This window comes from Dama dama, chromosome 9 (genome assembly GCF_033118175.1).
Source record: "Dama dama isolate Ldn47 chromosome 9, ASM3311817v1, whole genome shotgun sequence".
NCBI lineage: Eukaryota > Metazoa > Chordata > Mammalia > Artiodactyla > Cervidae > Dama > Dama dama.
In genome coordinates, this window is record NC_083689.1 from 70520653 (window position 1) to 70544815 (window position 24163).

General features: G+C 39.2%; 2 protein-coding genes across 2 annotated transcripts; one reads left to right on the plus strand and one right to left on the minus strand.

Annotated features, from left to right (window-relative positions):
• Positions 1-2766: 2766 nt before the first annotated feature.
• On the minus strand, positions 2767-19348 carry LOC133061462 (integumentary mucin C.1-like). The gene is made up of 5 exons (XM_061149471.1): positions 18347-19348; positions 17221-17316; positions 12573-12628; positions 9435-9549; positions 2767-3551 (listed from the first exon to the last, which is right to left on the minus strand). The coding sequence occupies exons 1-5, from the start codon at positions 19317-19319 to the stop codon at positions 3547-3549; spliced, it is 1245 nt and encodes a 414-aa protein (XP_061005454.1). The 5' UTR covers positions 19320-19348; the 3' UTR covers positions 2767-3546.
• On the plus strand, positions 4405-6943 carry LOC133062602 (ATP-dependent RNA helicase DDX50-like). The gene is given in 1 exon segment (XM_061151822.1): positions 4405-6943. A coding segment is annotated over 1 exon segment (2271 nt). The 5' UTR covers positions 4405-4459; the 3' UTR covers positions 6731-6943.
• Positions 19349-24163: the final 4815 nt, after the last annotated feature.

Sequence of the window (24163 nt, forward strand, 5' to 3'; positions counted from 1 at the left end):
GAGTTTTAGCTTCAGCATCAGTCCTTCCAATGAACACTCAGGACTGGTCTCCTTTAGGATGGACTGGTTGGATCTCCTTACAGTCCAAGGGACTCTCAAGAGTCTTCTCCAACACCACAGTTCAAAAGCATCAGTTCTTCGGCACTCAGCTTTCTTCACAGTCCAACTCTCACATCCCTACATGACCACTGGAAAAACCATAGCCTTGACCAGATGGACCTTTGTTGGCAAAGTAATGTCTCTGCTTTTTAACATACTGTCTAGATTGGTCATAATTTTCCTTCCAAGGAGTAAGCGTCTTTTAATTTCACGGCTGCAGTCACCATCTGCAGTGACTGTGGGCCCAAAAAAATAAAGTCTGACACTATTTCCACTGTTTCCCCATCTATTTCCCATGAAGTGATGGGACCAGATGCTATATTAACTAAATACCTTACCATCCTTCCTTCTAACCCATTCTTCCCCTTGTGTGTGTGTGCTCAGTCAATGAACTGTGTTCAACTCCTTGCAACCCCATGGACTGTAGCCCACCAGGCTCCTCTGTCCATGGGATTTCCCAGGCAAGACTACTGGAGCAGGTTGACATTTCCTACTATAGGGGATCTTCACAACCCAGGGATGGGACCTGTGTCTCTTGAGTTTCATGCATTGGCAGGCAGATTCTTTACCACTAACACCACCTGAAAAGTCCATTCTTCCCCTCAGTTATCAAAAAAATTGTCTACACTATGATGGCCAAATTACCCATTATCAACTTTTCTAAACCAGATACATTTTTTCAGAAAAATAATAAGGGACCATATAGCAAGAGACCTCTGAATGCAATACCACAGAAATTATATACTGACCACTGATGATAGATCTCCTGTACTACAAATTCCACACACACAGACACAATCTGAATTTCTGTAGTGTTTTTCTTTTGTTTTACTTCTATTTTTCTCCCAAATAACATGTCATTGGAAATACTACTACACCAATGTATGTGTGGAAATATTTCTAATAGGTGTAAAAAAATCAGGACAACATTGTAAATCAACTATACTTCATTTAAAAATATATTAAAAATTAGGCATTAAGAATGACCTACTCTAATGTCCATGGGGTCGCGAAGAGTCAGACACAACTGAGTGACCTCATTTTCACTTTTCATTTTCATGCATTGGAGAAGGAAATGGCAGCCCACTCCAGTGTTCTTACCTGGAGAATCCCAGGGATGGGGGAGCCTGGTGGGCTGCTGTCTATGGGGTCGCACAGAGTCGGACACGACTGAAGTGACTTAGCAGCAGCAGCAGCACTCTAATGTCATCCAATGTTCCTGGTAAGACAGAATGAGAGCTCAGGGACAGTCTCTAATTCTGTGTACCAGCTGCTTTCTACTAAGCTGCATGACTTGTTTCACAGAATGCTACTGGGTATGCCAGTAGTCATTGTGCTCAGGGGTTTCCAACATTTTGAAAATGCTCAATTAAAGTCAAGCAGATTCCCAGAACCTGTAATGTTCCATCACAAAACTTCCGGAAGGAAACGGAAAATAGAGCATGAATCATAAATTCAAAGGCCCACAAAACACAAAGCAGGTAACAAACGAGGCTGCAGGCAAGGCAAGGCCTGAGGGATGTGGTGCCATCTAGTGGGGCCCTGGCTGCATAGGGCTGCCGCCCAAGGTTGTCAGGGTTTTCCTGACAAGTTACAAATCTGGGCTTTAATTTGAAATCTGCATGTTTATGCATGCTGTCTTGGTTTAAAAAAAAAAAAACCACACATTGTAGTTGGAACATAATTTTTTTTTAATCAGATTAATCTGGCCCCATTTGTGAAAACTAGTATACAATGTTTAGCAATCTTCTTTGACCATATAACCTTTACTCAGAGGATCTATTTTAATTGCCAAGAATTTAACAAAAGTGTCAAAAACATTGCCTTCAAAAACAAGCATCCAGCCCTCATGGACCACTTTGGTGTGAGTAGCTCTGAATGTCCCCCAAATTACTCAAGCATGAGTTATTTCAGGGTTTACTCAAAATGAAATTAATCTCCAGTCTTTTAACTGTTCTTGTGGAAATGCTTCTAAATGATTAAAATTATCCTTACATTTAGCCTTTGTCTAATTCTTCTGGTAAAACCAAATTTTAATTGAGTTGTGAGAAAGAAATATAACACAGGTATTGATTCAATATGAAAAAGACCTTTTATCCCTCCAAAACAATTTTAAAAATCAAAGTGGTTTGAGGACAATTTACATTTTGTAGAAACTGGTAACACTCTCAAACAATACTATTATATTTGCAAACTCCATTTTCTAAAACAGAAAGCCTCTTTTGCTACTCCCTCCCTCTCTTTTTTCCTTGTATTTATTTCTGCCCTGCCTCATCCTAAAAATCAGAGAATGCCAGTTGTCAACATAAGCACCTAGAACTGTAGCACTGATGTAGCAAAAATATCATAAATTATATGGCTGTTGATTTTCTTCTGGTGTCTTCATGGTCTACTCAATACCATTGCTTCTTCTAACTGTTAAAATACCATCCTTCTCCCAAAGAAAGCATTTAATGCCTTGTATTTCCAGAACCCTGAGAAACCAAATTTGTCTATAATGGCAAAGTCACACTCACCTCCATTTTTCTATTGGGTAAATAAAAACCTGCACACATCCATGATTTGAAACTGGGGACCCTAAGCCATATCACATTTGGAGTCACTTGATTTAAAAAAAAAAAAGGACAATCATGAAATGCTTGCATGTTAAGTCCTTTAAGTCCCAGATTAGATGCCCTGATTCTAAGTTGAATTCAGGTATTCTTGACAGCCTTGGTAACTGAGGTAGAAATGTTTTTTTCTATCTTCCCAATGAGAATTCTTGATGGAAAACAGGATTCATGAGGTCTAAAGAGAATGTACAGTTCTAAGAAGTATGTTTCATGCTTTGAAGAGACCTCTGCAATGATCCAGAGAAGGTAATGGCACCCCACTCCAGTACTGTTGCCTGGAAAATCCCAGGGACGGAGGATCCCGGTGGGCTGCAGTCCATGGAGTCGCTAACAGTAGGACACGACTGAGTGACTTCACTATCACTTTTCACTTTCATGAATTGGAGAAAGAAATGGTAACCCACTCCAGCGTTCTTGCCTGGAGAATCCCAAGGACAGGAGAACCTGGTGGGCTGCCATCTACGGGGTCGCACAGAGTCCGATACGACAGAAGCGACTAGCCGCAGAAGCAGCTGCGATGATCAGAAAATTTGAGCCAATTTAGTATAAAAAATCAGGACTCTGTGACAGAGGTTGACTTTACACAGTTGAGCTAGCAACACTACCCAGTGTCCCTGACTCATAGGAACGCCATAGGAAACTGACTGGAAAACTGTGCAGCTGACTGAAAGGACTCTGACACGGTATCTGGTCACTGTCTTCTACAGTCAAGGGCATAACACCTTAGAATCTGGATCCAGGACTTAGTCTTCAATAATTTAGATATTGTCTTCTGCTTGGATAGGCTTCAGAGCTGCATTTTTCAAATCTCCAATGACAGACTCTTTCAATGGAATCACACTGTAAAATAATAACATGAGTAAGAAAAAAGATCATTCTCAAGTATGAGCAGCCTATATGTTTATGTTCATTCAAGCCTGGGTATTTGCATTTCTCAGAGCCCCATTCAAACATCCTATGAAATGAATAGAAGCTTCTAGAATTGTGAATATGAAGTTACAGGAAATTATTTTTAATAAGGAGGTAGAAAGTCACACATTTGGTTTCAAAAAACTCACACTGGTCTCTTCCAAGACACTCGTGCAATAGAAGACAAAAAGTTATAGTCTAAGAAGACAAATACCACACATCAAATTGAAGTACTAAACCAGGATGCATAATCTCAAAGATGGGCAGGGAATGGTCTGGCTGGCGTTTTTCTGGCTGAGGACTGTGACCCTTTAGCGAATGTTATTTAGTGGTATGTATCCTGTATTTAAGATAAATATATATAAGTATACAAAATATCAGAGCATATCAGATGTAGTAAAATAGTATTGCTTCACCTAAGTGTGTTCTAGATCACAGAGTCAAAACTCACAACCTGCCTTAACAGTCAAAATTAGAAAGCCATGGGTTAGATGAGTTTTATATCATGAATGCTCACACATCAAGTGTACACAAAGGTCATTTGGGGAGTTTTGATATCAATGCTTTTTTAGAAGTTGTCTGTAGTAGTCACTATTTTTATTACCTAAGCCTGTCCAGAAATGATATGAAATGCACTGAATCTTCACTCAGCTCTGATCTTTAAACAGATTAGTCTTACATGTGTGGAAACAGGTTAGGTGTCAGCAGCTCAAAATGAGTCAACCTGACGGCCTTGGCCGGGAGGCCGTCCAGCCCCCGCTTCCTTTCACGCTGTCGCTGCCCGTAGGTGGTTGTGGCCACCGTGCCCAGGGGGAGGCGGCAGCAAGCGGTGGAGGCAAATGATGCCTGGGAAACTCCTCTGGGGGGACATTATGGAGCTGGAGGCACCCTTGGAGGAGACCGAGAGCCAGAGGAAGGAGAGGCAAAAGGGTTGTTATGAAGATTTAAACAAGATAAGCTGAAAACATTTTACACAGTGCTGGAGTGATAGAAGGAAGTCAAGGCACCATTATGACTCAGATGAGAAATCAGAAACAAGAGAAAATGGTGTTACAGATGACTTGGATGCTCCCAAACCCAAAAAAGCTAAAATGAAAGAGAAGCTAAATGGTGACACCGAGGAAGGATGTGATAGACTTTCAGATGAATTTTCTAAATCTCATAAGCCAAGAAGAAAAGATCTATCAAATGGAGATATTGATGAACATGAAAAAAAATCAAAGCGAGTGTCATCTTTAAATAGTTCTACTCATAAATCAAATGATAATAAACTAGAAGAGACCCTAACACGTGAACAGAAAGAAGGAGCCTTCTCCAATTTCCCTATTTCTGAAGAGACTATAAAGCTTCTGAAAGGTCGAGGGGTAACATATCTCTTTCCTATTCAAGTTAAGACTTTTGGTCCTGTATATGAAGGAAAAGATTTAATTGCTCAAGCGCGGACAGGAACAGGAAAGACATTCTCTTTTGCCATCCCGTTGATTGAAAGACTCCAAAGAAATCAAGAGACAATTAAAAAAAGCCGCTCACCAAAGGTACTTGTTTTGGCTCCTACAAGGGAACTGGCAAACCAAGTAGCCAAAGACTTCAAAGATATAACTAGGAAACTCAGTGTGGCGTGTTTTTATGGCGGAACATCGTATCAAAGCCAAATTAATCATATTCGAAATGGTATTGACATCTTGGTTGGGACCCCAGGTCGTATCAAAGACCATCTGCAGAGCGGCCGATTAGATCTTTCTAAACTGCGCCACGTTGTGCTTGATGAAGTGGATCAAATGTTAGATTTAGGTTTTGCTGAACAAGTTGAAGACATTCTCCATGAGTCCTACAAAACTGATTCTGAAGACAATCCTCAGACTTTACTTTTTTCAGCAACTTGCCCACAGTGGGTATACAAAGTTGCAAAAAAATACATGAAATCCAGATATGAACAGGTTGACCTTGTTGGGAAAATGACTCAAAAGGCTGCAACTACTGTAGAACATTTGGCCATCCAGTGCCACTGGTCTCAGAGACCAGCAGTTATTGGAGATGTCCTTCAAGTCTACAGTGGGTCTGAAGGGAGGGCTATTATCTTCTGTGAGACCAAAAAGAATGTAACTGAAATGGCCATGAATCCACACATAAAACAGAATGCCCAGTGTTTACATGGGGACATCGCTCAGTCACAAAGAGAAATTACACTGAAAGGCTTCAGAGAGGGTAGTTTTAAAGTTTTGGTGGCAACCAATGTGGCTGCCCGTGGTTTGGACATTCCTGAGGTTGACCTGGTGATTCAGAGTTCACCTCCACAGGATGTTGAGTCCTATATTCATCGCTCTGGACGCACAGGTCGAGCTGGCCGGACAGGGATCTGCATATGTTTTTATCAACCGAGAGAAAGAGGTCAATTACGATATATGGAACAAAAAGCAGGAATTACTTTTAAACGTGTAGGTGTTCCTTCTACAATGGATTTAGTTAAATCTAAAAGCATGGATGCCATCAGGTCTTTGGCTTCCGTTTCTTATGCTGCTGATGATTTTTTCCGACCATCAGCTCAGAGACTGATAGAAGAGAAAGGGGCAGTGGATGCATTGGCTGCAGCATTAGCCCACATCTCTGGCGCATCGAGTTTTGAACCACGATCTTTGATCACCTCTGATAAGGGGTTTGTGACCATGACTCTGGAAAGCCCAGAAGAAATACAGGATGTCAGCTGTGCTTGGAAAGAACTTAACAGAAAGCTGAGTAGTAATGCTGTGTCCCAAATTACCAGAATGTGCCTCCTAAAAGGAAATATGGGTGTTTGCTTTGATGTTCCCACAACTGAATCAGAAAGGTTACAGGCAGAGTGGCATGATTCAGACTGGATACTCTCAGTGCCAGCCAAGTTGCCTGAAATTGAAGAATATTATGATGGAAACACATCTTCTAATTCCAGACAGAGGAGTGGTTGGCCAAGTGGCCGGTCAGGCCGGTCGGGCCGGCCAGGTGGTCGATCCGGTGGCCGGTCAGGTAGACAGAGTCGGCAGGGGAGTCGGTCAGGAAGTCGACAAGATGGTAGAAGACGAAGTGGGAATAGAAATCGATCAAGAAGTGGGGGCCACAAACGGAGTTTTGACTGAGATAGTTAATCTACCAGTGTGAGCTTGCCTGTTTCTGCATAATCATGTACATTATCAACCAAAAATTAGGTCAACATAGCTGAAGTCTGTGTCTGCTATTTGGAAAGAAGTTGGTTGTATTTTTTTAAAAAGTATTTCACAAGAATGGTTGTAAACAAATCTACTTATCCAGTTATACCTTTGAATAAAAAAACCTCCTTTTATTGTCAAAAAAAAAAAAAAAAAAATGAGTCAACCTGATATAGCTGCCTGAAAAATAACATCACGAGGAAATACACCTTTCTGTTTTGGTTTTGTTTTCTTTTCTATATTATACAGCATTTTCTACAATAAACATTTTATTTTCGAATTAGATGATTAAAAACTAAAACCTTAAAGAAGTAAACATTGAAAGAACAAAAATGAAATAAAAGGATGCCATCACTCATGCTTTTCTGTCTGTAGGGAGTACTTATTTTTTTTCCACTCTTGGAAGCTGACAGTCAAAAACTCCTAAAAGTCTGGGTTTTGGACTCTAAGAGACCTGCTATGTGATGTGACCTTGGATGTCACTTAACATCTCTAAAACTGTTTTCTAATTTGTAAACTGAGAATAATACTACTACCTGTCTCACAGGTTTATTGCTGCATGTCTGCAATAAAAAAAATCCAGCGTCTATGGAACACTTGCAATACGCTGGAGATTATTCAAGGTGAATTTTGTGGACTGGCTTATGTGATTAACTCAGATGGAGGAAAGATTGGGCACAAATATCCAATGAAAGAGAACTAAGAATAATGGATGGCCGTTAAAGAGGGAGGAATTTGGAGTCAAAGAATGACTTTGCTTAAAGCCCAAGCTGACCAGATGAAACAGGTTATTTTGTTGGAAGTAGGTAGTGGTTTCCTACCTTTACAGATGTTTGGGAAAATGACTTCGGGGATGCTTACAAAGAAGATTTAACTTTTTATTAAATTAAATGAAGGTGAAGGGGTGAATTTGCAAAAACTGTAAATTGAAATCCCCATGAGGCCAGACAACTAACGTAAATCAACAGAGCAGGCTGGTTATGGAACAATAGGGGAGGTGGGAACCGTGGGGAGCTGGAGGCATGTCCCTACTCCCTGCCTTTGCAGGTCTTCAGGCTGGAGGTGTCTTCCTCCAGATTTTTGCAGAGCTGCCTTCTGCATCCTTGGAGCTCACTCACATAGCCTACTGCCCTGCTCCAGTATTCCCCATGGTATTTCTCTGGAAGTTCTATCAGGCCCTGCTTGTTCATTTACATGTTTTCTGTCTGTTCTGCTCATCTTTTAGGAATATAATAGAGATTCAATAGACATGCAAGAAACGAAGCACTGAATGAAATCAAATAACAAACTAAACAACCCATTCAAATGATCCCTGAAACAATAGCTGCAATTTAGTTCTCATGCTCTGAGAGATAAGGTTTGAGGTGTTGTTTCTGTAGCAGTTATGATACAATTCCAGGGAAATACAGAGATGCTTGGAGAAGGAAATGGCAACCCACTCCAGTATTCTTGCCTGGAGAATCCCAGGGAGGGAGGAGCCTGGTGGGCTGCCGTCAATGGAGTCGCAGAGTCGGACACGACTGAAGCGACTTAGCAGCAGCAGCAGCACAGAGATGCTAAAATCATCTCTGGAAGGTTGAACAGCAATGGAGGTGCTCTATATACTAGATTTTTCAGGATCCAGAGTATAAAATGGAGAACTCGGAAGGAAAAGAGGAGAGGGACAGAGAAATTTTCCTTATGTTTACTAGAGTAAGAACATCAAAAGGCATTACTAACACAAACCATTTCAAACTTACCGAAGTAGCTCCGCCTTGTTACCCAGGCAAAAATATCCTCAATTGAAGGAAAAATGAAGAGAAAATTAAACATGCAAGCCAAAGAGTTCGTGAGATTTTTTTCCAAACCAATATATTATTACGATTATTATTTTAATATGAGCAAAATCAGTGCAACTCTCAGAGTCTAAAAAAAATTAATTTAGAAGAAAGAATATTTTTAAAAAGAAGGAGGAAAAAAAATCAATCTGGACCCTAACCTGATAAATCCAGGTAATTTCTCTTGAATCTCCAGGAGCCAAGTAAGTCCCCTGGTATAAAGTATCTTGTGATTCGTAGGTTTAGTGTATTGACCTACATGCCCTAGCTTACTTTAATGACATTATATTTCACTGAAAAAAAAAAAAAAAAAAAAAACCCTGAATATTGCACTTCTCCCATAGATGACAGGTTTTACACACACATACACACACAACTGGTGGAAGGAGACCAGGAGGTGTCGGATGACTGTCATGTGAAACCCTTTGTTCTTCTCCTAGCTCTGAAATCATGTACCCTCCTAATGTCTCTTGTGCTTCTTCTATTAAGTGGATGCTATAAAACCATCAACAGTTTTACCCCCAATAGGGATAAAAATTTGTTATTGAGGGAATGGGAAAAGAACAAAATGGGAGGGAACAAATCTTGTATATTACAGTGGCTTTTGACTTCCAAATATCAGCTTTACACAACCAGTGCTTATTTCTCCACATATAAATTCTCATGCTTATGGAACAATAAATTTAAGATAAATGAAAAATAGAAAAAGAACATGGGTAAGAACCAAGGAAGTTATGTGAAACTGAAATCATGTGGCTCAAGAATACTCCTGTGGGCTCAAAAATATTCCTGAATATTTCAATCCTGAGGTGACTTACTTCTCCTAATCCAGAAAGCCACAAACATGAGCAACAATGCCAAAACAGTAACAGAGATTCCAATGTAGACTCCCTTGTTGGTGCTCATCCATGTTTCTTGTGCCAGCGCCGCACGCTACAGAAACATCAGCAGATCAAACACAAAACAGAAAAATTAAACAATCTTGTTAGAGTTACAGGCAGAAAACATCTCAGAAAATAATATACCCAGACACATTATTGTTTATTGGCCCCTGGCTAGTTCTGGATCATGAGGGGTAAAGGTACAAATGATGTGAAGTTGTAGCCTTATGATGAAATTCTAAGACAACGCAAAATTCAAACTGTATTTGGGGGTGGTGGAAATGTTTACATCTTACTAGCGGTGGTATTTAGAGAAGGGTACAGATTTGTTAAACTCAAACTGTATGCTTCAAATGAGTGTGCTTTATTATTATAATTTATATATATTGTAAAAATAATAAGCTCCTTTCATAAATAATCCTCTTATGATGTTAATAAAAAAACAATTTTGGTCCCTATATAAGTTGCCATGGTGGTGCTATTTCAATGTGTTCAGTTCCTGAAACTGGCCATTAATTAAAACACTTTTTTGAACTAGAATTCAAGATTCTGTGTCTTTGTAAATGGGCATGAAAGGCTGCTCAGATTCATGGCTCTGCTTAACAATTAAAATGCTGTGCAACTGGGAAAAAAATTCCTAGTGTGAGGGATCATCACGTCCTAGAGTAAACCCAAAACATCTCAGGCCATCATGCTTGCCTCCTTTACATAGCTTAATTCTAATTCTAAAGATGTCCCACCAGGTAGGTATTTTAACAGAAAGGAAGTGGAAAACCAGAGAAAAAGATTAAGCCTCAAGTCTCCTGCATAAGAGTTTAATCTCTGGAGTCAGAATCCCAGATTAACTTTTATTTAGTTGCTCTGTGACCCTAGCAAGTTATTTAGCCTCTCCAAACCTCTTTTTCTGTCAAATGCAGAATAAATAGGGTTTTGGGAAACGTACTTCAGGTACCTCCTGATAAACACTATGAGGAATACAGAGGAGGGTGACCTAGCCTCTGAGCTGTCCTTGCCTAAATGGAAAACAGTCAGTGCCTTGGGAGGGAAAAGCTGTGTTATCACCTTACTTGTGGGAGGTAAAGCAGTTAGATGGAACACAGGGTTACAGGAAGCAGTCTTTGCTTGCTTTTTAAAAAATTTTATGTTTCATAAAAACTGGAAGCTCATTTTAGAATGTGCAGCTCAGGATAAAAAAAGCAAAACAAAAATCAACCATAATTTCAATATCCAGAAATAGTTACTATTACCATTTTTCATTACATACTCTTCTAGAATTTTATCTTCTAGTACTTTTATTAACAGATACACATACCATATCCAATGTAAACAACAGTATATACATCATTTTATTTTGTATCTGTAACCTACATATATATTTATAAATATATATTTTTTTCATTTTTGGCAATGCTACATGGCATGTGGGATCTTAGTTCCCTGATCAGCCATCGAACCTGTACTTACTTCATTGGAGGCATGGAGTCTTAATCACTGGACTGTCAGGGAAGTCCCAATGCTATTTGAAGACTTAGTTTTTTCATTTAACAATTGACACTGTCTTCTCATGGCAGTAAGTACACTGCAGTGACAACATTGTTAATGGCAATAAATGGGCATGCTTAACTGATAAGTAATTAATCTCCTATTATGGAATGTTTAGGTTGTTTGTCACATTTTCATGATAATAAAAAGCAACAATGTATATCTTTTTTTATACATCTTTATGTATATGTTCATTCTCTCCTTACGATGCAGATCAATAAGTTGACCTACTGGGTGGAAATATATGCTGCTTGGTTTCAAGATACCTGGGAGACACCTTGATATCTTCACGGTCAAGACACAAAACGCCCACGATTGGGCTACCACCTATTGTGAACTTGCTTCTATACTGCTTATATTATATAGAAGAGATTAATTGCTACTAAATATACCTGTCCTGCAGATAACTGAGGTCAAAAACAATCTTATCATTCAGAGTGTTTGTTTCTTTTTTTTAAACTAGCATAAGTCTGACTGACAGGACATTTACATGGTGGCAGTTCTGCTATTTAACAAGCACAAACAAATTCAGCCCATATCCATCAGATTCATCAGTACCCATATCATCAGAGTGATTAAAATCTTTCATATCATTCTTATGTGGTAGTATTCTCATTGTCACTAAGCTTTGCAATATAAGGCCATTGATGTCACATTAACCCCACTTTGCTTGAACTTGAATTTCTCTTACAATGTCCATGCTGCAACTTCTCACCACTTGCAATCAAGATTACTCTCATACCTGAATCTGTTCATGTTTTTTGCTTCTAAGAGTTATTTGCACATAGTGAAAGGAAAGTTGTTTCACCCAAGGGAGCCAAAAGTAAAACTCTCACTGATAAATTCCTCTAACTTACACACAAAGATGAGGCTTTGATGAACATCATGAGACTATAGTCCTTTGGATTTTTCCCAAGCTAACTGGGAAAAGTGTGAGAACAAATTATAGAATCACAAAGTTGTTGAAGACCTTAGGACCTTAATATGTCATCATATGGGGAGGATTATATTTAGAAAGACTCAGCAGTGGCCTCAAAATTTCTCTATAGGAGGAAAATTGGATTGAAAAAGTATATTAGGGAACCTATGTTTAAGGAATCACACTTTCATTGACATAATATTTTTGGTGGGGATGGCCCCCATTCTACTACATCAATTCAAGGCATATTATTTCTCTAACAATGATCTAAGTCTTTCTTGGTATGTAATGTTAATTCACTATGCCTGAAATAATTCACTCTTTTTTTTTCTTATTTTCTGGAAGGAGAAATTCTGTCCTAGGTGTGTATAAGTGTGTCTAGAGTAAAATATCACTTTTCAGGTATTTCTAACAAACTAGTGCATCTGTATAGACTTTAAAAATTAATGAAAGTATCCCTATTGAAGAGTCAAATTCTTTTCTTACTTTATTTTTTAAATTAGGAAAAGTCAATCTCTGGACTAGTCTGACAATAATAATCTCTAAATGTAACTTGATTCCAGAAGAGACATATAAGTGAATCACGCTAATAAAATAGGAAGGAATATGCTTACAGTTTCATTGTTATGCCAGTGGGGATCTGGAGACTGTGTCACAGTGCCATTTCCATCTGCTCAACATGAAAGAAAATTAAAAAGAATTACAAAAAGATACTGAACTTTCCTGCAAACACCAAATATATTCCCACTGCCTTTGGTAATAAAGGGAAAGTTGAATAATCATATGGCCTAATTCTGTAGGCATCCCAAGAGTAATTTACTAACATTTATTAATTTAAGTAGTAAGGTTGTGCTTCTTAACCATTTTGTCATGGACCCTTTGAAAATGAACTCTTTTTTTCCCCTCCCTATTGGAAAAAAAAAAAAAAAGGATGCTCACAGAAAATTTACTGACAATTTTAGACAAGTCAGAGTGACCCATTCTCAGAACTAGGTTAAAAATTACCACTTACAGATAAATAATCAAAATATTCATGGCAGCTCAGAAACTTCCAGTGAGTGCTCAGAGGTCATTACACATCCAAAGAGCAGAACCACTCTGTTCAAAATGAACATTACATTGGTCTTACATTCAAAGTGTGAGTGAAATGCACTAAGATACCTCAAACAGGTGGCATCCAACTCCTACATTATATGCCAGTGTGCCCAGACACTGATCCAAATGTGCTTTAGAAACCACAGCAGGATCCTATATGACCCACCCCCTAGAATATTGGAAATAAAAGCAAAATAAACAAATGGGACCTAATTAAAATTGAAAGCTTCTGCACAACAAAGGAAACTATAAGCAAGGTGAAAAGACAGCCTTCAGAATGGGAGAAATAATAGCAAATGAAGCAATGCACAAAGAATTAATCTCTAAAATGTACAAGCAACTCCTGCACCTCGATTCTAGAAAAATAAAAGACCCAATCAAAAAGTTTTGGTCCAAAAAGTTGGGCCAAATAACTAAACAGAGTTTCTCCAAAAAAGGCATACAGATGGCTAACAAACAAATGAAAAGATGCTCAACATCACTCATTATCAGAGAAATGCAAATCAAAACCACAATGAGGTACCATCTCACGCCAGTCAGAATGGCTGCTATCAAAAAGTCTACAAACAATAAATGCTAGAGAGGGTGCGGAGAAAAGGGAACCCTCTTACACTGTTGGTGGGAATGCAAACTAGTACAGCCGCTATGGAGGACAGTGTGGAGATTCCTTAAAAAACTGGAAATAGAACTGCCATATGACCCAGCAATCCCACTCCCGGGCATACACACCGAGGAAACCAGAACTGAAAGAGACATGTGCACCCTTATGTTCATCGCGGCACTGTTTACAATAGCCAGGACATGGAAGCAACCTAGATGTCCATCAGCAGACGAATGGATGAGAAAGCTGTGGTACATATACACCACGGAATATTATTCAGCCACTAAAAAGAATACATTTGAATCAGTTCTAATGAGGTGGCTGAAACTGGAGCCTATTATACAGAGTGAAGTAATCCAGAAAGAAAAACACCAATACAGTATACTAATGCATATATATGGAATATAGAAAGATGGTAATTATAACCCTGTATGTGAGACAGCAAAAGAGACACAGATGTATAGAACAGCCTTTTGGACTCTATGGCAGAGGGTGAGGGTGGGATGATTTGGGAGAATGTCATTGAAATATGTGAATTATCATATGTGAAATGAATCACCAGTCCAGGTTCAATGCATGAGACAGGGTGCTCGGGACTGGTGCACTGGGGTGACCCAGAGGGATGGGATGGGAAGGAAGTTGGGAGGGGGATTCAGGATGGGGAACACATGTACACCTGTGGCGGATTCATGTAAATGTATGGCAAAACCAATACAATATTGTAAAGTAAAAAAATCAATCAATCAATCAATCAGATGCTTAAAAAAAAAGTAAAGAAAAATAAATAAATAAATAAAATAAAATCACTGAGAAATGTCAAAATAAAATAAAATAAATAATTTTTAAAAAAGAAAGAGATGGAGAGGGAGGTGGGAGGGGGGATCGGGATTGGGAATACATGTAAATCCATGGCTGATTCATAGCAATGTATGACAAAACCCACTGGAAAAAAAAATAATAATAAAAATTAAAAAAAAATAAAAAATAAAAAAAATAAAAAAAAAGAAAGAGAATATGTTACATCACTCCCAAGGCCAGTATACTTTATACTACCTAAAATCCCAATATAAAAGGATATTATTCCTTAAAGTTTTGAATATCCAAATTTTAATAGTGTTTTAAAATATCTCTTTTGTCACACAGAACATATACTGTTGGTCCTTCTAAGCAACTAAAGGTCAAATACAGGCTTCTCTCTTTACTGAGTATCTATTATATACAAGCACTTTATATCTTTATACCAATTTTCTTAATCTGAAATTTTAGATGAGGTGCTGAAATGGTTGAAGTTTCCAACTCTACTAAAGGCCAAGAGCCTCAGCTCATAACGAATGCACACATTATGTTCCCATTCAGTGAAAATACTGCAGGTCTCACAGATTCCCATACTACTGACAGAGCTATAAGACCATCATTTTCTAATGATAGTGAAAATGAACTAACAATATCACCCTAAATTTTCACACTTTACATTTCCGTATCTACAACTGAAACATTCCGACACTACTTGTTCAAGAGACAAAGACATTATCTACAGTTTAGTCTCTGTGTATGACTTAAGTTATAACATTAAATTCTTTGCTATAGAATGAGTGATGTTGTAAAAAAAAAATAGCAAGGACATGAGTCAGATAAAACTTGACTTCAGTGTTGACACGTCACTTACCAATGTGACCTTGATCAATGTCCTTTACATACACATTACATGAATATTCATGTAAATGTAAGTATCTATATTTCTACCTGGGGTAACCTTGAACTACAAGCTGTTGATAGCACCTGTCTCATAAAGTTGTCACATTAGATGATGCATGTAAGGTGCTTAACACCATGTTAAACAAATATCAGGTATCACAATTATGTTGCTATATAACAATAGGAGCAATGGGGAAGGGACACCAGGCAATGGATTTTCCAAATATCATGTCCTTCATTCCTTATAAATAGGTAGTGAGGAATGAAACCACTTGCCCATGGGCGTGCAGCATGAAACTGCCATGGGCGGGCAGTTGAATTGGAAGCTGTTTGTCTCCGAAGTAGAACAAAATGTCCTCCTCAGTCTGGCAATGGCAAGAAATAAACCTGCCCTGAAAGAATTAAATGAGATAATATACAACAATTTGCTGGCACATGCATCTGAAAAGGTAGGTGCAGGCCATATGAAACCAAAATTCCTTCTGGACTAACATTCTTTGCTTTGTGAGGCTTTAATCCACTGAAGTGTGACTCGGGCCCTGTGAGGACTTGGCTGAAGGGCCTCAGAGATGCTGCCAGGACAGCAGCAGTCACAGAAGTCGTGGGAACACAGCTGCTCCAATGTCTGTTCCATGCTGGCAAGTCTACCTTGACCAGGTTTTAGTGACATATTTTAGAGAACAATTTTCCGTTTCCTACTTTGTTCTTCCTCTTAGCCTAAAAGAGTGGGGTACTGTTGCTCCACCTGCTCTAACATGTATTTTTATCTGCTTTCTCTTTGTTTTTGTGCCCAGAAACAGTTCACACCAAGGATTTCACTTTCAAAACCAAATGGCACTATTAGCTAATTCCAATTAAATTGATCCCTCTCTGAGTCCCGCTGCATGTCCATTTTCAATTAACAGCTTCCTTGAATGATTGGCAAAGTAGCCCACCCTTGGTGTCTGCTACAGATTAGCACCTCCTAAGCATGATGAATCAAATGCACAAATCTTAGAAAATCTGACCTTGTTTGGATGCTTCACAGGCACATGGACAAATTAACCAGTTCTACATTACAAAGGGGTCACATGTGGCACTCTCCAAATTTACCACCATGGATAAAAGAGTTAGCTGGGAAAGATGACAAATCAATATCATCTTTCTCCATTGTAGGAAAAACAGACTAATCTTATATCTCATAGAATATGGACTTTCCAAGACTAGGGAGAACTGGGAGACTTTTGGAGTGGAATAGCACAATCCTAGTGGACCTGCCTCTTTAGTTCTGGTGTCCATGTCCTCAACCCAACTCAAAGTGTTCATGTGAAATGAAAGTTCGACAAGGCAGCAGGGGAGCCTCCTGGCTCCGTGTAGTTTCTGGGGCTTAGAGGAAGCATAAACAAGTGACCAGTTTGGTATGGACCAGTTTGGATTTAATTGTTTTAAAGCTCTGTCCAGGGAAGTATACCTAGAAATAAGTTTAAAGACAAGGCTGATTCATTTTTAGAAAAATGTGGATATGCATGTAGATGGTCCCAAATCATATAAGCTCAAATCACATAAGCTCATGTAACTCAAATGTACATTTCTGGACTTTGTAAGTAACAGTCATAGTTGCCATTCTAACACTCACCTTATAACTGTGTCCCAAAATCTTTATCTCAAATAATGCTTGGAAGAATAAGTAATATTTCACCCATTTTCCAAAGGATAAAAACAGATTCAAAGAGGGTAATAAGACATTTGTTCAAGTTGCATAGCTGAGTGGAATAGCCATTAGGGCATTGAACTCACACTTGTCTTATTTCAGAATATGTGCTCTTAACAATGTGCTAATACTTATCAAAATTTGAAAGCTCCCAGGTGTTCAGGAAAGAAACTGAAGTTACCTGTTGAACAAGAGTGCCATGGTGAGCTGGTTATGTTTGTTTCATACACGGTAGTAGGCTGGGTTTCTGCTGTCTGAGTTGGAGAAGATAAAGAAGCTATAGGAATGACAAGAACAGAAAAATAGTGTTCAATTGGTGGAGGAAAATTTATACCCCCAGCAGAAATAACAAACAAAACGAAATCAGAAATTACCCTTTGACTCTTTCTTAGAAATATATTAATAGATGCCCTTGACGTATGACCCTGCTATGTAGGCATTTCATTATCATGAATAAATCTGATCTAGATAATGAACTGAGAGCTTAACAACAGAATTATTTCACTTTTTACACATCTTTTGTTGTTCAGTTGTTAAGTCATGTCCGACTCTTTGCAACCCCATGACTGTAGCATGCCATGCTTCCCTGTCCTTCTCTGTCTCCTGGAGTTTGCTCAAACTCATATTCATTGAGTCAGCGATACTGTCTAACCATCTTATTCTCTGCCACCCTCTTCTCCTTTTGCCTTCGATCTTTCCCAGCATCAGGATCTTTTCCAATGAATCAGCTGTCCACATAAGGTGGCCAAAGTATTGGAGCTTCAGCTTTAGCATCAGTCCTGGGGTTGTCATAAGAATTAAGGAGCTTAATACTTGTAAAGCAGTTAGCATGTTTCCTGACACAGGAAACAGAGTAAGCATTAACTTCACTGAAATCTTATCCTCAAGTGTTGGGTTAGGCTTCAAAATGGATTAAATGATCTCCTCAGAGCTCCTTGTAAGACAGAATCTGATACACTTGGCCCTGTTCTGGCACCCTTATTTTTTCCTCATAATTCTATGTTAAACTGAGCTGAATGCACCATCCTTCGTAGATGTCCACCACCAGTGGTCTGGCCTTTTTTTTGCTATTAATGTTTCCTTTGAGAATCTAATAAAAACCATAGATCCCTCTCACTCTGAAAATGCTTAAAGATACAAAAGATGAATATAAGAGGGTACAAGTGGTTCACAGATTCTGTGAAGCCAGGTTTGGAAACCTGTTAAGAATCCCTACCCTAGATTGTACATCTGCCTTAACACAGTACTCTGGATGGTATATATCCTCTACTTTAAAAACTTCTGCACTTAGAATTACTTTTGCTTACCTGGCTGGAGGTCCTTTTTGGTTGCTAGCATTGGAGGAGCGGAAGTAGTGGACCTCGCTGTCACTGAAGCAGTGGTGACCATCATGGTTGGAGTCGTGGTGGTGATTGTCGTTAGCACAGCAGTGGTGGTGGTATTTGGAGCAGTGGTGACCATTGTGGTTGGAGTAGTGGTGGTGATTGCTGGAGTTGTGGTGGTTTTTGTTTTGGGGATAGTAGCGGTGGTTGTTGGAATAGTGGTTGTCATTGTTGGAGTAGTAGTAATGGTTGTCTTTCTTATAGTGGTGGTTGTTCTTGGAGTAGTGGTGGTGGGGTTGGTGGTTGCTGGAGTCGTGGTGGTTGTTGTTTTGGGGGTAATAACGGTGGTTGTTGAAATAGTGGTACTCGTTATTGGAGTAGTAGTAATGGTTGTCTTTCTTGTAGTGGTATTTGTTCTTGGAGTAGTGGTGGTGGTGTTTGTGGTAGTGGGAGTAGTGTTGGTTGTTTTTGGAGTAGTAGTGGTGGTTGTTGGAATATTCATAATCATTGGAGTAGCAATAAAGGTTGTCTTTCTTGTAGTGGTGGTTGTTCTTAGAGTACTGGTGTAGGTGGTTGATTGAGTCATGGTGGTTGTTCTTTTGGGGGTAGTAGTGGTGGTTGTTGAAAGAGTGGTAGCCGTTGTTGGAGTAGTAGTAATGGTTGTCTTTCTTGTAGTGGTGGTTTGTCTTGGAGTAGTGGTGCTGGAGATGGTGGTTGTTGGATTCCTGGTGATTGTTGTTTTGGGGGTGGTAGTTTTGCTTGCTGGAATAGTTGTAGTCATTCTTGGAATAGTAGTAAACGTTGTCTTTCTTGTAGTGGAGGTTGTTCTTGGAGTAGATGTGGTGGTGGTGGTGGTGGTTGGAGTAGTGGTAGTCATTTTTGGAGTAGTGGTAATGGTTGTCCTTCTTGTAGTTGTGGTTATTCTTGGAGTAGTGGTGGTGGTGGTTGATGGAATCATGGTGGTTGTTTTTTTGGAGATAGTGGTGGTTGTTGGCGTAGAGGTAGTCGTTCTCGGAGTAGTAGTAACGGTTGTCTTCCTTGTAGTGGTGGTTTTTCTTGGAGTAGTGGTGGTGGTGGTGGTTGGAGTCATAGTGGTTGTTGTTTTTCGGGTAGTAGTGGTGGTTGTTGGAGTAGTAGTAGTCATTCTCGGAGTAGTAGTAACAGTTGTCTTTTTTGTAGTGGTGGTTGTTCTTGGAGTAGTGGTGGTGGTGGTGGTTGGAGTCGTAGTGGTTGTAGTCTTTTGGGTAGTAGTGGTGGTTTTTGGAGTAGTGGTAGTCGTTCTCAGAGCAGTACTAATGGTTGTCTTTCTTGTAGTGGTGGTTGTTCTTGGAGTAGTGGTGGTGGTGGTGGTGGTTGGAGTCATAGTGGTTGTAGTCTTTTGGGTAGTAGTGGTGGTTGTTGGAGTAGTGGTAGTCATTCTTGGAGTAGCAGTAATGGCTGTCTTTTTTGTAGTGGTGGTTGTTCTTGGCGTAGTAGTGGTGGTGGTTGTTGGAGTCGTAGTGGTTGTAGTTTTCCGGGTAGTAGTGGTGGTTTTTGGAGTAGTGGTAGTCGTTCTCAGAGTAGTAGTAATGGTTGTCTTTTTTGTAGCGGTGGTTGTTCTTGGAGTAGTGGTGCTGGTGGTTGTTGGAGTCATAGTGGTGGTTGTTTTTCGGGTGGTAGTGGTGGTTGTTGGAGTAGTGGTAGTCATTCTCAGAGTAGTAGTAATGGTTGTCTTTCTTGTAGCGGTGGTTGTTCTTGGTGTAGTGGTGGTAGTGGTTGTTGGTATCCTAGTGGTTGTTTTTTGGGTAGTAGTGGTGGTTTTTGGAGTAGTGGTAGTCATTCTCAGAGTAGTAGTAATGGTTGTCTTTCTTGTAGTCGTGGTAGTTCTTGGGGTAGTGGTGGTGGTGGTTGTTGGTGTCCTAGTGGTTGTTTTTTGGGTAGTAGTGGTGGTTTTTGGAGTAGTGGTAGTCATTCTTGGAGTAGTAGTAATGGTTGTCTTTCTTGTAGTCGTGGTTGGTCTTGGAGTGGTGGTGGTGGTGGTGATGGTGGTGATGGTGGTTGGAGTCCTGGTAGTTGTTGTTTTGGGGGTAGTAGTGGTGGTTGTTCGAATACTGGTAGTCATTCTTGGAGTAGTAGTAATGGTTGTCTTTCTTATAGTGGTGGTTGGTCTTGGAGTAGTGGTCGTGGTGGTTGTTGGAGTCCTTCTAGTTGTTGTCTTTGGGGTAGTAGTGGTCATTCTAATAGTTTGTTGATTAGTTGTTCTTCTTGGGGTAGTAGATATAGGTCTTCGAATAGTGGTAGTCATTCTTGGGGTAGTAGTAACGGTTGTCTTTCTTGGAGTGGTGGTTGTTCTTGGAGTAGTGGTGGTGGTTGTTGTAGTAGTGGTGGTGGTGGTGGTGGTGGTCGTGGTTGTTGTAGGTGGAGCTAGAAATCAACATGAATTCAGGGATTCATTAAGCGGCAGGAAACAAGAGACTCATGCTGGGCCTGTGCACCAACACAACCAAGGAGGCTGTCCCCAGGTAGAACTCAGCACTTATCTCCCATGAACTCCAAGTTCTTGTCATTGGTCAACTAGAACCTGTGACTGAGGAGGGAGTGAAGATGTGGTCACAACAAGGCAACAGCTGCATTTAAAGGATGATATTGCAGGAGTTGTTGATATTAAAAAATGACACATGGGATTTGTGTTGAAGCACTTCATAAGACTAGTCATACATATCAGTTTTACATATCTTCATAAACATCTGTGAGGAAGGGAAAAGTCTCTAGAGCCTGAGCTGTCTTTGTTCCCTCAGCAGTACATGACTGGAACACAGATAGTAGTTCCCAAGAACCAGAATATTGACCAAATAAATAGCATTCGCTTCTGTCAGTTCTAAGGGTACCCTCCCAACATATCTGCATCCTAAATGTGGATTAATTCATATCATTAACATACCCTGGATAACACAGATGCCATATGCCACCTGGGAAGCCCTGAAAACAGTCATAGATAGTATATACATGAATGGATGGTGCTGTGTTCTAATAAAACTTTATTATTAAAAAAAAAAAACCTGTTGGTGACCTTATTTTATAATCTGATCTGGCCCTAAGGCTACTGTTTGCTGAACTGGGTCTAATAGTGTAGTTAAAGATTTTGAAGAACAGTGCAGTCTCAATCCCCTCCCTCCAGTATGAAATGAAATCTAATAAATAGAGGAAGCAAGAAAAAAACCTGATCAAAGGAGTATAACAAGGAGGAAATTTAATCAGCTTGTTTCACTAATGTGTCTTGCTCAGGAGCAAATATTTCCTAAGAAAGAAACTAGGAAACTACGGCTAGGAAAAGCTGCTGTGGAAGAGACCTAGGAGAGGGTGAAAGTAAGCTCATTCTGTGAAAAGAGCAAGAAAACTTAAGTAGGTTGGAGGCAGAGAGTCATTCTGGCACAGTTATGAACCTGTTTCCCACTTATCAGAGCTGTGATTTTGTAAATATTCATCTATCAAAGAATTTATAAGCACTTTAATTGTCCCCTCTTAATTTCTTTCTTCATCACTTGAAAAAAGTATTCCTCCAGACCAATCATATAATTTCACAACTCCCAAAATAATCTCTTCTCCACACACAGCCTCCTGCCACATGTGTATAGCACCAGCATCTTTTGGCTTTCTTAAATTGCCTCCAAGATGTTTCCCCAGAGTCAGCTGTTTTCTGCATCAGAATTTACCTCCTTTTACTTGCTTTCATCAAATAAGCTAAGTGTCCTTGATGAACTTAGGAAAAATTATGAAACTGAGATATCAAGTTCATTTAAATTAAAAAGAGACCTAGCTTATAAAGGCTCTGAGTATTGGGTTTTGTTTTCATTAGAAACTTTAGTAGGAGAATACTTACTATAAAAGAGCACCAGAAACCAGGAAATCCTTTAGAACCTGCTCCTTTCACCAAGTGGTAAAAAAAATTAAAATGTCTACATCAAGATAGAAAACATAAACTTCCCAAACTTTTGGATTTCACAAAATTCTTAAAAGCCAAAAGTGAACAGTTATTGAGATTAAAATGTTCTCATATGGCAATAGGGCAATTTTAATTTTTAAACAAGCAATTTAGTGATACAATGTGAGTGAAAGCAAAAGTCACTCAGTTGCGTGCAAATCTTTGCAACTCCATGGACTATACAGTTCATGGGATTCTCCAGGCCATAATACTGCAGTGGGTAGCCATTCCCTTCTCTAGGGGATCTTCCCAACTCAGGGATCGAACCCAGGTCTCCCGCATTGCAGGCTGATTCTTTACCAGCTGAGCCACGATATGGTGTGAATTCTGCTTCAAAACATCCAAGGGCAGAGGAAGGGGATGAAACTATATAGGCTCTTTAAATGTATATGCCACAAAATCACATTGACAATTGTCAAAAACAAACGATATATCTATATGTCAGGACCATATATTACCTGTATTGTATGTGTGAAACTCTCTATGAGTCTTAAAATCTTAAGAAAGAATATTTGAAAATTCTCTGAAGAAATGACCTCAGAGAAAAGGTCAGATTTTCAAGAAGAAGAAATTCAGCTCCATAAAAATACTCACTATATCTCAGTGCAGAACAGTGAATGCTTTTTCATGAACCAAGTACTATTCCTGAAGCACTGCTTCAAGAACAGTTTGCTGACTGGGAAGATCCTCTAGCCATTGGTCTTGAATCAAGGTTACTCTTAACACTTCACTCTATACAAATACAAGATAGTCTTAACACTTCACTCTACACAAATACAAGATATTCAGTTGAAGAGTTATTAAAAAACAACATCATAGGCAACTTTACTTTCCCTACTAAAGGAAAAGAAAGTTAATATCAAATAGAAAATTTTGTCTCTGGGAACCCACAGAAAGTGATCAAAGAAGTAGGAAGATAAGCTCACCTGGATTTACCCTCAACTCCAGGGTGGTTTTCATGTCATTGAACCACCCTCTCATCTCAACTCGGCAACAATACAAGCCACTGTCAGACAGGGCAGCATTGTTTATGGTCAAAGACACATTTCTTCCAACAATATGTCCATTTAGCTGGTAACGTCCATCCCTCCGATAGGTGACTCTGTAGCCATCAGTCCAGATGATGTTAGTTCCGCAATTAAGCCAAGGACATGCCCCTCGGCCCCAGCACATGCTTGTGACTTCACCATTATAGTAGCAGGGTAGAGTGACAGACTGACCCGCCACTCCAGTCACTCGGTGGTAAGAGGTTACACCATCTGTAAATAAAGAGACACCAGAGCATGCATCTCAAAATTTTAACTTTAATTTTATTTTCAGTTTGTTCTTTATATAGCTTATGTGGTTTGAAATTATCTAACCATATTTTGAGTTTTTGAATTTAACATATGCATTTTTCTTGTAAACATATTCTTTAGCAGTGTTATTATTAACCAGATATATTTGAGGATGAAACATCTTATAAACATTTTTCTGTACTCAGGATTACTTACTAATAGGACAGACTTATGAGAGAAAGTATCAGGATAAAGGGCAGAAATATGTTCAGTCTTTTGGTGAATATGATTCCAATTCCTCTCCAAAAGGTGTGAAACAAACAACACTCCAGTAATGCATCAGTGTATGTGCATTTCATCCTGTGTTTGGCAGGTATCTGCTTACTAAATGTTAATACATACAGGTGGTGTTTCCTCTCCTCTAGATTCAATCACTGTCTCAGTTGAAATCTGATTTAAAAACTGTGTAGCTTTTAAAATTTTGATTTTCAATTTCATTGCAATTTTTTAAATGGCTATGCAAAAAAGTTCACCTCACAAATCTTCTCTAAGTTAAAGAAAAAA

Excerpts from the sequence above, each read along its gene's own strand:
- LOC133061462 (XM_061149471.1), bottom strand. The coding sequence starts at position 19,319 with ATGATTCCATCAACCACCACCACCACTACTCCAAGAATAACCACAACT. Across the intron at positions 17,317-18,346 it reads CAAAAAGGACCTCCAGCCAG|CTTCTTTATCTTCTCCAACT; the intron begins GTAAGCAAAAGT and ends TCATTCCTATAG. Across the intron at positions 9,550-12,572 it reads ACTGGCATAACAATGAAACT|CGTGCGGCGCTGGCACAAGA; the intron begins GTAAGCATATTC and ends ATGTTTCTGTAG.